We start from the raw sequence: 13,631 nt of genomic DNA, 5'->3' as shown, positions 1-13,631 counted from the left end.
AAATAAAGTTTTGAATGTGTATCAAGATTCCAAAACCCCTTCCTTTGAACCCCTTACTTTGTAGGTAACTAGTTCAAAATATGTAATCACTAGTGTAGAAAAAAGAGAAAGGTAGAGGATTCATACATGTCATGATGGAACATCAGCTATGTCACAAAAGTCTTGGTTGGTAATGGGAAGGTGTTGACACATTGGTTGGAACTTGGATCACTCATTAGTTTTGATTTTTATATTGTATTCTTTCAGTCAAACATGACAAGCCCGATGTGATGTGAAATTAAAAGACTAAAATGATAAACCTAGGTGAAGTATATTATCATGAATTGTCATTTCTTGTTAAAAAAACCTAGAAAATCGTGGATGTCATAAAATATAACCTTACAAAGTCTTTTATAGGACTCATCCACGTAGTCAATACCTCAAAAGGTGGAAAAAGTCATGGCCATCTTTTACTCTCATAAAAAAGTGGTGGAGTTCTCTCTCTATATAGTATATAAAAAGGAAGAGTTTCACAAAGCTACCACGTGGAAGGAATTTGGTGGTCCGCGGAGGTTTGGGTAGATTTTAAACTTGGAGGTCTCAAAAGACGTGCAAAGCACGGGTCTGTCCCACTAGTTTTGACAAAACTTGGACTTACTCGGGCCGAAAGAGAGGATAAGAGCACTTTAACCTAGAATTGATCCAAATTTTGAAAAATCTTTCTCAAAATGGTGAGAGGAGGAAAGAACCATTTTCAAGTCTTAGTTGTAATTTGATAAAAATATAAAGAAAACTATCAACCTATAGGGAAAAGGATTGATGTAAGGTTTGACAAAATAGTTTCTAGAACACTAGGTGAGAGATTCAAGAGTAAAGGTGCAATGAAGTTATACACACACACACACACACACAAATTCTCAATAATTCAGGGGCTTCTAAAAAGCCATTATCGAAAAAATACTTTTTCGAACCAATCAAAATAAGGACAATACTTCACAGTGATAAGGATTTAGCACTAAATTAAAGAAACTACGATGATTATAATAACTAAAATGGGTAAATGTTGTCCCTCCTAAAAAATTCCGAGTTTTAATTATAATTAATTGGATGAAAATATGGACTTGAGGCTTGGTCAGTCACACTACAGGATGTTATTTATTCAAAGTGGTTTACTACGTGCTTTGATGTACACTCTCCCCCCCCTCTCTCTGTCTCTCTCCTCTCACACGCGCGCGCGCACACACACTCTCTCTCTCACACACGCACATTGAGCGTTCTCTCTCTCTCTCTCTCTCTCTCATTGAGCGCTAATGCATGAGAACTCACTTTTCCTTCCTTCATCTCTCCTGTGTCCTTGCATAACATCTGTGACCCTTCCTGATCTAGTTTTGCGCGTGATCATGTACTACTTACTTTGCTTCCTTGTGTTCCTTCCAACAGCATCATCTCTCACCTCAGAATTGTGTCCTGCTTTAGATGGCGAAGCTTCCTGCACTGTTAAGGAGCTTCTCTCAGCTGCCCACGAAGAGGAAACCGTGGCCTGGCTCAAGTCCGTGAGGAGGCGAATTCATGAGAACCCAGAGCTCAAATTTGAAGAGTTTGACACCAGCCAGCTGATCAGAGAGGAGTTGCAGAAGTTGGGCATTCCTTATGAATGGCCGTTGGCAACCACAGGGGTTGTAGCTATCATTGGTTCTGGCAAAGCCCCCGTTGTTGCCCTCCGTGCTGACATGGATGCTCTGCCCATAGATGTAAGCCTTCAATTCTCTTTCTTTGTGAGATGAACATCGCTCTGACATTCTACAGATGTAAGTATAGCTTTGACATGGTATGGATGCTAAGCCTCATGGTGGTATATACTAAGCACTTGGATTGTTCGTGTACGCGTGCCGAGAGAGAGAGAGAGAGAGAGAGAGAGAGAGAGAGAGAGATTAACGTCTCCTAAAGGCCGAAATGGCCCATGAGACCAAAACAAGGTACAACTGATGATGATGATGATGTCTCATCATAACAAATCTGAAAGAAAGAATGAAAATAGTAACATCCTAAGAGAGCTAAGAGCTGAAAGCTGAACCGCTGAATCGTCGCGGCAAACTCCTCTGGTGGTAGGCAATGATGGCTCGAATCCGCCGATAGTGAGGGAGTCGTGGACGCGATCCTCGTGGTCGTGGGCGAATATATTAACGTCTGTGAGCGAGAGAAAGAAAGAAAGAAAGAAAGAAAGAAAGAGAGAAAGATATAGTAACATCCTTGAGAGAAAGAGAAAGAAAGAAATAAAGATATATTAACGTCTGCGAAAGGCCAAAGTGACCTATGAGACCAAAACATAGTACACAGCTGATAATGTCTCATCAAAAGTAAGACAAAAAGGACTAAAACAGTCCTAAACAGCTATGAAAGGAAAATACTCCTTCTGAGCTACAACAAAAGAGAGAGAGAGAGAGATTATGCCAAGCTTATTAGTTTCTTTCCTTCAAGAGAGAGGTAGATAGATATAGATAGATAGATTGATTTTATCATCATCTTCCAAGGCCACATATGGCTTGTTTGACCCAATCAAGTAAGTACATTTCTACACAAGCATATCAATTCCTTTGAGAGAGAGGTAGATAAATAATTAGATAGATTTATCATCATCTTCTGAGGCCAAATATGGCCCGTGTGACCCAAACATGCAAGTACATTCTCTACAAGAAAACGAAAAAGGGAAATCAAAGCAGGATGTGTGGATGTCCTGTCTTGTGAGTATTCAGCAGAGAGAGAGAGAGAGAGAGAGAGAGAGAGAGAGAGAGAGAGAGATCATACCAAGCATAATGTTTTCTTTTCCTTTTCAACATTTATTTTGCTCTGGGTTTCAGGAATTGGTTGATTGGGAGCACAAAAGCAAGCGCCCAGGAAAGATGCATGCATGTGGGCATGATGCTCACGTCACAATGGTTTTAGGAGCAGCAAAACTACTGCAAGAGAGACGAGACAAACTTCAGGTTAGTTACCCAATTTAAGTAGCAATTATGAAAGGAAGGCAATACTTGCAATCACCCATTTTGAGGGATAGCTTATATGTGGTGGCATAGCCATGATAGTGTGGGAATTACCGTAGCAGAGGCACAATGCCAAACTGCAAACCGATGAACAGGGAGATAGCTGTGGATGAGCTCAGTCTCTACCCCAGTGCCTTGTATTACTCAAAAAGGTTGGAGGTATTTTGTAAGCTGCAAATGCTGTGAAGGAGAGGGGACTAGTAGTCGGGATTGTTGGATCTAAAGCTGACTCCTGAAGCTGATTGGGTACCTATGTTGGTTGGGCCAGCAGCTGGCAGGTTGACTGCTGCTCCAGCCCCAGGATGTTCATGTGCCTTCTGGTGACATATCTTTTTGTTAGGAGGAGATTATGGAGTTGTGGCGTGACCAGGAAGGCCACCCTTTCCTTTGGCTCATTGCGCATGGTGCAGTACTCTCAATCAGTGGCAATAGTGGATCCCCTCTGGAGTCCATAAAGCATTGCATTTGAAGTTGTAAAGATGCTACTCGTGCGTGTGCGCATGAGTGTGTGCGTGCACTTGTGTTCTCTTTAATGCGATTTGACAGTGATTATGGATATTTTGCAATTGTTTGGGCTGAAAATCAACTTTAGAAAGTCGAAGTTGCTACCACTAAAATAGGCGGATTGGCATAGTATACTCTGGCTAGGAGATATGCTACCCCTAGGCCCATTTGGGATACCCTTTGGGTTGGAGCATATCTTTCAAAGAAGCAATGTGTCGATCGATTTTTTGTCCCAAATCAACAACAACAAGAAGAACTATATGTAAGCCATTATGATGGATTGTACTATTCATAGCCGGACATGTAAAGGCCACGTAGACAAGTGCCAATAATCAACCTTTTGTTTCACTTTTGTGAGCACCCATGCAACTTATGTCATCAACAATGGAATTATTATGGAAAACTAGTTTTGGTAAGAAGACTTTGAGTCTACTGAAAATGGAGCAGGTTTGTAGCCCTAAAATGCATGGTGGGCTGAATATCTTGAATATGCATTACCATGTACTGGCTCGGAAAAGCACCATGATAATAACTTTTGTAAAACAAGGACAACGATGGGTACGGATGTTGATTGCAATGTGTACGTGGTACAAGGTTGGTTCATTTGGGCATTGGAATCTTTCCTACTGGGATATCTTGGTAGGTCAAGTATGAGGAAAAATCCTAGGTTGCCCCTACTCTTCCAGATTGCTCCAAGATTGGAAGTCTGTGCTCATACATTCGTATTGGGCACATAGGCCAATGCCTCCTAGAAACACACTGGTAGATGAAAACGTGCATTGGAGCAGAGCATTTGATACACCATCGGCTATGGTTGAGCCAAAAAAATCTTATTTTTTAGTACAAAAGGAATTTGCACGGAGGGAGATGTCATACCAATTGAAGGCAGACTATTGTGATTTCCACAAGCACAATGATGATGGCAATTGGGAGCCCATTACTGCCCTGTATGGAAACTTGTTGCTCAACTAGCAGGACATGGGGATATGTCCTATATATCTATTGGGCAAAGACAGGATAATTGGCTGCTAAAAAACAGCCGACCAGGTTATTACGTAGTTTCCTCTTTATGGAATGACAGCCGTAAGGGCATATAGATTACAAGATATGGCAAAGCAAATTACCTTTAAAACATAAGGTTTTTCTATGGAGATGCCTCACAAGAACGCTTGGAGAATGCTACTCATGTTGCCTTCTTTAGGAAATGGCAACCTTGCTTGCTTTCCAAACTGGCAAGCATCACAGTTGCGGCTCCAAATTGTTTGCAATGCCATCATCAAATGGAGAGTACTTATCATTTGCCATGGGCTTGAATTGACACAAGGGATTTTTTGAATCGTCTATGTTCAGATATGCAAATAAGATTCCTTGGGTGACATTTGGGAAAATGTTTTGGATGTTTGCAGGAATATGCTCTTTCCTTTGGCTGGGCAAGATATTGGGCTATATGGGCAATATGGCTAGATTATAATTATGATGTCTTTGCACAACCTCGGACCGACAAGTATATGTACTTCCGTTGATCATTAGGTTAGTGCTAGCCTTCATCATGGCTGAGTCTGATTTTCACCTCTAGAGAAGTGATAGAAACTCAGCTCAATGATTTAAATGTCTACTTCAGTGACATATCTTTATGCATGAACCTGCATCTACTCTCGAGTGCGAGTGGGATGTCAGCACAGTCTATGCTATGCGTGTGTGTGTTCTCTTTAGTGCTAGCCTTCATCATGGCTGAATCTGATTTTCACCTTTAGAGAAGTGATAGAAACTGAACTCGATGACGTATCTTTATGCGTGAACTTGCCGTCTACTCTCGAGTGCCGATGACATGAGTGGGGATGCCATCATGGCTGAGTCTGATTTTCACCTCTAGAGAAGTGCTAGAAACTCAGCTCAATGACATATCTTCACGCATGATCCTGCATCTACTCTTAGAGTGCCGATGACATGAGTGGGGCATAGTCACATGGGACGCGAAATTGGGACGGGGAACGGGGACGGAAAAGATTGAGAATGGCCATTCCCTGTGACTATAGAGTGACATGGGATGGGAATGGGAACAGAAAGATGCTGCCATCCCCAACATTCCCGAGTCTAAAAATGCCCATTCCCTGTGACTATAGAGTGGGGATGTCAGCACATAGTCTATGCTATGCATTAAGGAGTTGTTGATTTGAAGCTTTGTGAGTAGACTCACACTTTTTTAGTTTTTGTTAAGTTTGGGGAATGATCTGAACTTTCCATTGGTTCAAGGTTGCGAAGATGCTTAGAGAGTTGGCACAAGAATGTCTTGCTTATAAGTTATGTCTCATTAGGAGGGAGCCATTCTTTCTCTCAAGGCGCATGATTGCATCGCTCATGAAAGCGGCCTCTAGGCCATGTCATGCAGCAGTTTATATGGATTGGGAGGTTTTGAGAGCCTAAGTGGCTTGGCAAATATGGAGATCACATTGCACAATGTGTTGCAGCCATGAGGGCATTAATATTTAGTCAAAACCTCCTTGGGTTTGCAACCAGTGGGTTCATGCAGCAGTTTATATGGATTGGGAGGTTTTGAGAGCCTAATGGGCTTGGCAAATATGATCGCATTGCACAATGTGTTGAGGCCATGAGAGCATAAATATTTAGTCAAAACCTCCTTGGTTTTGCAACCAGTGGGTCCCAAGCGTGTAAAGGAAGGACGTGGTCGTATTGTTCTTTTATACTTAATAGAAGTGGGAAAGAAAGGGCACATTCTAGCAGGCTTCACATAAAGACAATCATTAAAAGTAGAGCATCACTCTCACATAAAGGCGTCACATAAAGGGCACATTCTAGCAGGCTTCACATAAAGACAATCATTAAAAGTAGAGCATCATTCTCATCATCAAAGGGTATTATTATGTTTCTGTTTACATCAGTTCATTTGAAGCTTGGTTATGCAGAGCCCATGCTTGTTAATTCTCATTAAAGCTTTGTATTGTCAGCTACTACTTGATCAATTTTATGTGTAAGCATGCTATGGATTTGTTGGTGTTATTGCAGGGCACAGTCAGATTACTGTTTCAACCGGCAGAAGAAGGGGGTGCAGGTGCCCTACGTATGATGGAGGACGGAGCCCTTAAGGATGTTGAAGCTATTTTTGGGTTGCATGTCCATCCATTGGTTCCGTCTGGGAGCATTTCTTCAAAGTCAGGTGCACTTTGTGCTGCAACAGGATTCTTCCAAGCATCGATAAAAGGCAAAGGTGGGCATGCTGCCTCTCCTCACCTCGCTGCAGATCCTATCGTGGCAACATCGTTTATTATTGCGAGCCTGCAGCAGCTCGTATCACGTGAAACAAACCCCCTTGAGAGTCAAGTTTGTGCCTAAACCTTTCTTTCTGATGCTCTTCTTGTGCTGTAGTTGATTGTGGTGCTCGTATGGCTATTTTTGTTCACCATGTCTTCTCTTGTGTCCTACCGTTGTCTAATTCGATAGCATAGCCCACACATGACCATATCGCACACCTGCCACACATACCATAGAGAGAGAGAAAGCTAGTATATTGGCTGCGGAATGCAGCAGACTACAGCATACTAGCATAGGGAATTCGATTCATAAGGCTCTCCCCTCAAAAGAGACTGCAGAGCAAGAAATTGCACACTGAAACATTATCTATGTAACTGTCTACCTATATAGTCCATATCTATGTCCGTGTTACTGTGATACAACCATTCATCAATGATTGTCTCATGATTTGTTGATATGATGATGTTAGAGCCTTATAGGGGTATCTTGGCTGCAAGTGTTGGGCTTCGTTTATCACAGATGCTGTGGTGCAGCTCTTTGGTCCCTCGTAGCCGCTAATGTCAAAGTGGGTTTCGGAGTAGGTTTCCCTTGTTTGAGCTCCATCTCCCCTCCTTCCCTCTCCCCTCCTTCCCTCCTGCATTATGTGGCCTGCGCAGGGTTGGCCCCACTGATCACGGTGCAAGAGAAATGCTATGCACAATTTCTCTCTGGAGCTGTACTCATGAGTCTTTTGTTGTTTTATGTGTGTACCATTAATCCTGGATCTTGTGCAAGTATGTCTTTCTGGTCCTTGTACTTAATGGCATGGCAGAGGGACCAAACCCTCTATGAAGAAGCTGGTATTGTCCTTGTAACTCGTAGCTTGTCTCATAGTAGGGCGGGCTTTTGAGCATGCCATGCTTCTCTCTTCTACGTCCCATATGTCACTCACTGCATGTGCAAAGCTTTGGGTGTTTGTTTGATGACTGCATCTTTCAAGCTGTCCCATAGATGTCCTTGTTGTCCATGAAAGGTTTGAATGAGTTCATAATGAATAAATGTGGAAGATCTCTATGTAAGCCTATCTTGTTGGGCACATAGGTGACAGGTCATCTATGTCACAAGTTCGTGGGTTATGAGATACCTGCCTACATACAGGACATACATAGCATAACATACATTCTTGCATACATACATAAGATACATACATGCATAGGTAGCATAACATACATTACATAAGATACATGCATGCATAGGTAGATAATTAACGTACATATATACTTGCATACATGTAAGATCTCGATTTGTCCTCCTACCGTGCCTGGAGTCATGTATGTAAAACTTTGTCCTTCCACCGTGTCTGGAGTGTGTTGCTTTCTCTCTTCTCCTAATGCTATACAACTACTGAAGAATGCTGGCTATGATCTGCCTCCATTGTTTCTATGGTTTTGCAACACTCAGAATTTGAGAATTATTTTTAGAAACATAAAAATTTCAGAATTCTTTATAGCCTTGAACAGTCTGACCATCAAGGCTCAAAAGGTTTTATGCAGTAGACATTCCTCAAGCTATGTAATTGTGGGATTCCTACAGGTGGTTTCCGTGACATCTATAAAGGGTGGGGATTCCTTAAATATCATCCCAGTGGAAGTGACCATCAAAGGTACATTTCGCAGCACTTCACGAGAGGGTTGCAAGAAGCTCAAGCAAAGGATACAAGAGGTTGATCTCTCAAAACTTTGATCTTCTCTTAATTAAATGATTTAATATTTAGATTTTATTAATTTTAACCTTGTCTCTAATGGAAGTCTCTTCTCACCGTTACACATAGTATCCTCTAACCAGAGATAATAGACATTCACATACACATGGACACGCACACAAGCACAGACACATACATCATGCACGTGCACATGCACATACATACATGTGTGTGTCCTGCAGGTCATAGAGAATCAAGCTGCTGTTCTTGGCTGTCAAGCATTTGTGGATTTTGATGGTAATACTTTTTATCCGGCTTTAATCAATGATGATAAGATGTATCAACACATACACAACGTGGGAAGTCTGATGCTGGGAAACACTAATGTGCTGATGGCCGAGCCAACAATGGGAGGGGAAGATTTTTCTTTTTATTTGGATGAAGTACCTGGTGCAATGTTCTTTTTGGGAGTTGGAAATGAGCATGCTAGTGAAAACCATATGTTTCACTCACCTCATTTTCATTTAGATGAAGATACCTTGCCGATAGGGGCCGCAATGAACGCGGCAATTGCAGAGATGTATATGAAGTCAACTCAGTAATGAGTTCTTTGCTCCCATGCTAAAGATACTAAATACATGTCTCTCATCCCCTTCCATCCGAGTCTGTGCTCGATGAGATTAGATGTGATTTAGCTCACTTGCAACTTCTTCATTGTATGCCTTTGCCTCTTGCCATCTTACCATATCAACTGTTACTAATTAAATCCTCAAAGAGTGGTGGCTTTGTCCACACAACCACTATTTCCAAGGCTACCATGACTTCTTATTGGTGTACTTAGACAAATTATAATTGAAATCTTGGAAATTGCATATCAAAATGGACTGTATTTTGCAATGATTTTCTAATGACATGTAGTTACATGTTTACCAAATTTATTTTAGCAGGCTAAAATGTAACACGTGCACACCAAATACTGGCAATGCAAATACACTTCTATGTTCAATAAAGCAGGCAATGAACGGTGCCCTACATGAACAAAAGAAATTCAGCTTTGAAAATCATAAAACAACTAGAAGTACAAAGCATACATCAAGTAAATCGGTGGAATAATTGAAAAATAACATATAGAATTGTATATGTAAGTTATGATAATGCACCCAACCAGAGCGAGTCTTAATTTGTATGCAATATATATAGAGAGAGTGATATCCACGCAAATTAGCACATGTGGGGGACGTGCTGCACTACATCCTTCTTAACAGATAAGATATATATGTTATCAGTTGCATGCATGGCATGGCATGTTAGAGGAAGGTTGGTGGAGATTCAACCCAGCCTATAGCAATGACTACATTATGGGGAGAGCTAGAGGCTTCACAGTTCCTTTGCACCTCAGTTCACTATTTTATGGTTCTTGGGCATATGGAGCTTGGGTTGGGACGACACTTCCTATAGATTAAGAGATATAGATATGATTCCTCTATCCAGCATTAGCACGGATTATTGACCATGCAATCACCCTCATGAGCTTTTGTGCAGTTATTTGCAATCACCCTCATGAGCTTTTGTGGTCCAGAGTGCTTAATGTATTTATTTGCATCTGCTCGCTATTAACAACATATGGTATCCACAGCAACACTAAATTTCATCTAGCATAAGAGATAAAGGCAAATTAAGACTCTTAAGTATACAGATGGTCAGACTTATAATACACAAGCTAACATAGAATATCCTCAGAACATTGACATGATTGATTGCATTCTTGAGGAGAGTATGACATTTGAAAATGTTTTTAAGCTTTATACCATCGATAAATACATAATTGTTGTGAGCACGAGGGCCTTAGATATTGAGGATGGGCTGTTTGTGAATTACTCCTTCATTTACAAAGAGAATGAGTTAAACACAATTGTGAATGGTTTCAAATATCAACCACTTCCTTATTTTTTATAATATTTGTGCTTATTACTCTTTAAAGAGTTCTATGATCTAATGTGTTTTTCTCAAAGTGATTTATGACTTGAAATGTTTGTTGGGCTTCAAGATATATATATATATATATATATATATAACCTAAGAAAGAAAGGTATATATTTATATATATGTGTTTTTTTAAGGGTTAATTTGTTTAAATTTAATTCATGTGTAATATGGGGCTATTGTTTAATGCAATATAGGGCTATAGTGTTTGTTTAGGGTTAACATGAGAGGGGTTTTTTCTGCATTTTCATGAGAGAGAGAGAGAGACAGAAGTTCCCAGATCTCCCTACAATTGCAGACATTACATTGCGGAAATAGCCCTAAATCCATCGCCGCAAGGTTAAACAAGAGCTACAACTCGTCAGAGTCAGTACCAATAACGATGGCCCTAATCTTCAACAGGAGCTATGGCAGATCTGACTGCAAGCCTCGCAAAGCTCTCGCCTGCTCTAAGCTGCAGACGTTGGAGCTGCAGTTCCAGTAGCTCCATCCATGGCCTTCATCAGAAGACGGCACTTACAGACCTTAACTGCAGGCAGCCACACAACCTGTTTTCTCGCCTTATATAAGCCACCAAAATATTTTTTTAACAGTTTCAATTTAAGTAGTATATATATTCGAATACCTTTTTTCCTAACATTATTCCACAATCCTCTTTTTATAGTAAGTTTGGTATGTGCCTCTTGTGACGTCAAAAGGTCAAGACTCTTCTGAGCGTACAAGGTTCCGGGCGTACAAGGATACAACATACGAACACTCGCAACAAGAAGTAGGATCTACTGCTTAGGAAAGTCCATAAGCTCCAGTGTTCACCTTAGGGTGCTGTATCTATTTTGATACTTAATATAAATTTCTTCGCATTAAAAAAAAAAGAAGTAGGATCTTTCACATCGTATAACTTTAAAACTCAAACTGCACAATAGCATAGATAGAGAAGAAAATATTACAATAGATGACAAAGCCCCACATTTGCGTGCTCCTCTCAGGTAGCTGATGATATGGAAATGTTGAGATGAAGATTGTAGTAAACTTAAACTAATTGTTGATAAACTGTTTGAAGGAGTTGACCATATATATCTGTAAAGACTTGCATACGTGAGCTATCCCCGAGGAGGGGTGGAGAGGGTTGCAATGCTAGGCATATTGATAATAAGTTTTGGAGCTTTACTTGTTAAAGCATACAAGGAGGACTTATTTATACAATCCCCCTTAATGCCATCACAAGGTTCCAGACCAAGATGAGGGCAAGGAAACATCCAAGACAGCTAAGATGTAGAAAGATCAAGCTTCAACCTCAAAGCCATCAGCCAAAGTCCCTGATGCGCAAGCCCCAAAGGCTGCAATAGCCCCTGAAAAGGCTAAAGGATTGGAACCAGAGGTCCAAAAGAAGAAAACCTCAAAGAGCACGCAAAAAAAATAATGCACGGATAGTTGTCAAAGACAATGGCATTGTGAGCATTGAAAGTGTTTAGGACAATAGCTCCGAAAGCTACCTCCCTCGTGGAGACAATGGGTGAATCTCCCACTCAAAATTCCCAAAGAGAAGAAATCCATTAACCACACAAACCTTCCAAAGAAACTCAAAGAGTACCCCAACACCATGTTGGAGAAGGACCAAATGAAACAAGCCCAAGCACTTGTAAGGTAAGGAAAGTGCATGAGGCTAAACTTGAGCCAGTACTTATTGAGCAAGTAGTCAAGTACAAACCACTGGCCTTGCCTGAGTGTATCTCAGACCCTATTCTAGAGTCAATCATAGAACCAATAAGGGAACCTTAGAGCATGCCAAAGGCCGTTCCACACCCGTTACCATTCTTAAGAAGCCAAAAAAGAGCCAATTTTGGAGCCTCTGCCTCCTAAACCAATCCAACCAAATTCTGCATTACTAGATGCACTGAAGGAGGACAAAATTGAGGTGAAAGTTGGCCTTCTAGATGGGTCATCATAGTCACCATAGTATTTTCCTTGATGTGATAGGTGACACCTTCAATTCGACCCCATCAAAGGCACCACCTCCTATCCACGCCAACCAAGTGAGTGCAAATATCGCATGAGAGATATACAAGCCTCACAACCTTCTTATTGAGTCCCGATAAGTTCTCTTTTACAAGAAAATTATTAACTTTGGAGAGACTTATTCGACTGGATGATTGGGAACCTAAGAGCCCACACACCTGAAACTGAAGAGAAGGAGGATGAGTCGTGCCACATTGAGTGCTCTTCTTACATACCCAACACAAAATGATAGCAAAAAGTGATGAAATGAGCATCATGTTACATGTTGTTTATGGAGGTACGACTATCTCTGCAATCTTCCTTGAACATACCAATAAGACATCACCTCAAGTAACCCCTAACATTCAACAACTCTATCACCTTGCCACACAACCACAGCCTCAAACCATTATGAAGATCCAAAACCTCGTTCGGTGAAGACAAAGACCACCCCCAAACGTCAACCTCTACAACCATTCAAGGAGGTCACCAAGAAGGAGTGTGTACCCAAGAGTACCCTAGCTAGCTAAGGAAAGTACCATGCCCAAGGACGTAGAAACCCACCACCATTCAGCCAGAAGTCTACCCATTTGGAGAGATAAGCTAACCTAGAGCCCCATGAAACAAAGTTTTACCCAAACCTTGAGCCCCGTCTCGTTGAAGATGTTAGAAGCTCAAGGCTTCTACCAACAAAACCACCTTCGTTTGGGTCCCAAAAACCTCGTGGAACTGCACCCCAATCTCCAAACCCAAAGAGAGTTATATGTGGGGACCTCGAATGACAGCTCAAGCTCACAACAAGCAGGCATTTCATTGTGTTAGAAGCACAAGGCTTCAACAAATGAACCCCTATATTTGGGTCTCAAATTCAAGAAAACTCACACCACAAGCCTCTATAACTATGCCATTAAAAGTTGGACCAAAGATGGAGTGGAGACTAAAAGACATGCCTTTGACACCAATCCCAAAGCTTCAGCAGGACTGGTGAGTGCTGGATTCGACCTTGACTCATATGTCAACACCACCTTTTGAGAAGTCGAAGCAGTTGGTGCCAACGGCAATACCTTGCCCATGTGTAGTGGCCATACATTCTTGTACCCACCACTATCAAAGAAGAGCCACCCATGGTGCTAAAAGAGAGACGTGCACACACTTCTATAGCAATGCCAAGCAACCCA

The 13,631-nt window shown here is 41.3% G+C and overlaps 1 protein-coding gene across 1 annotated transcript; it reads left to right on the top strand.

Moving 5' to 3' along the window:
• Window positions 1-1,250: 1,250 nt before the first annotated feature.
• LOC147634814 (IAA-amino acid hydrolase ILR1-like 3) lies at window positions 1,251-9,372 on the top strand. Its single transcript, XM_086804002.1, has 5 exons — window positions 1,251-1,730; window positions 2,838-2,963; window positions 6,549-6,863; window positions 8,367-8,495; window positions 8,718-9,372. Exons 1-5 carry the CDS (start codon window positions 1,290-1,292, stop codon window positions 9,075-9,077), a joined length of 1,371 nt encoding a protein of 456 aa, XP_086660128.1. The 5' UTR covers window positions 1,251-1,289; the 3' UTR covers window positions 9,078-9,372.
• The last annotated feature ends 4,259 nt before the right edge of the window (window positions 9,373-13,631 follow it).

Source organism: Cibotium barometz, chromosome 10 (genome assembly GCF_041138505.1).
Source record: "Cibotium barometz isolate CiBa-2024 chromosome 10, ASM4113850v1, whole genome shotgun sequence".
In the NCBI taxonomy this organism is placed as follows: Eukaryota; Viridiplantae; Streptophyta; class Polypodiopsida; order Cyatheales; family Cibotiaceae; genus Cibotium; species Cibotium barometz.
The sequence above is the reverse complement of the archived record's forward strand: the minus strand, read 5'-3'. Positions and strand labels throughout refer to the sequence as shown.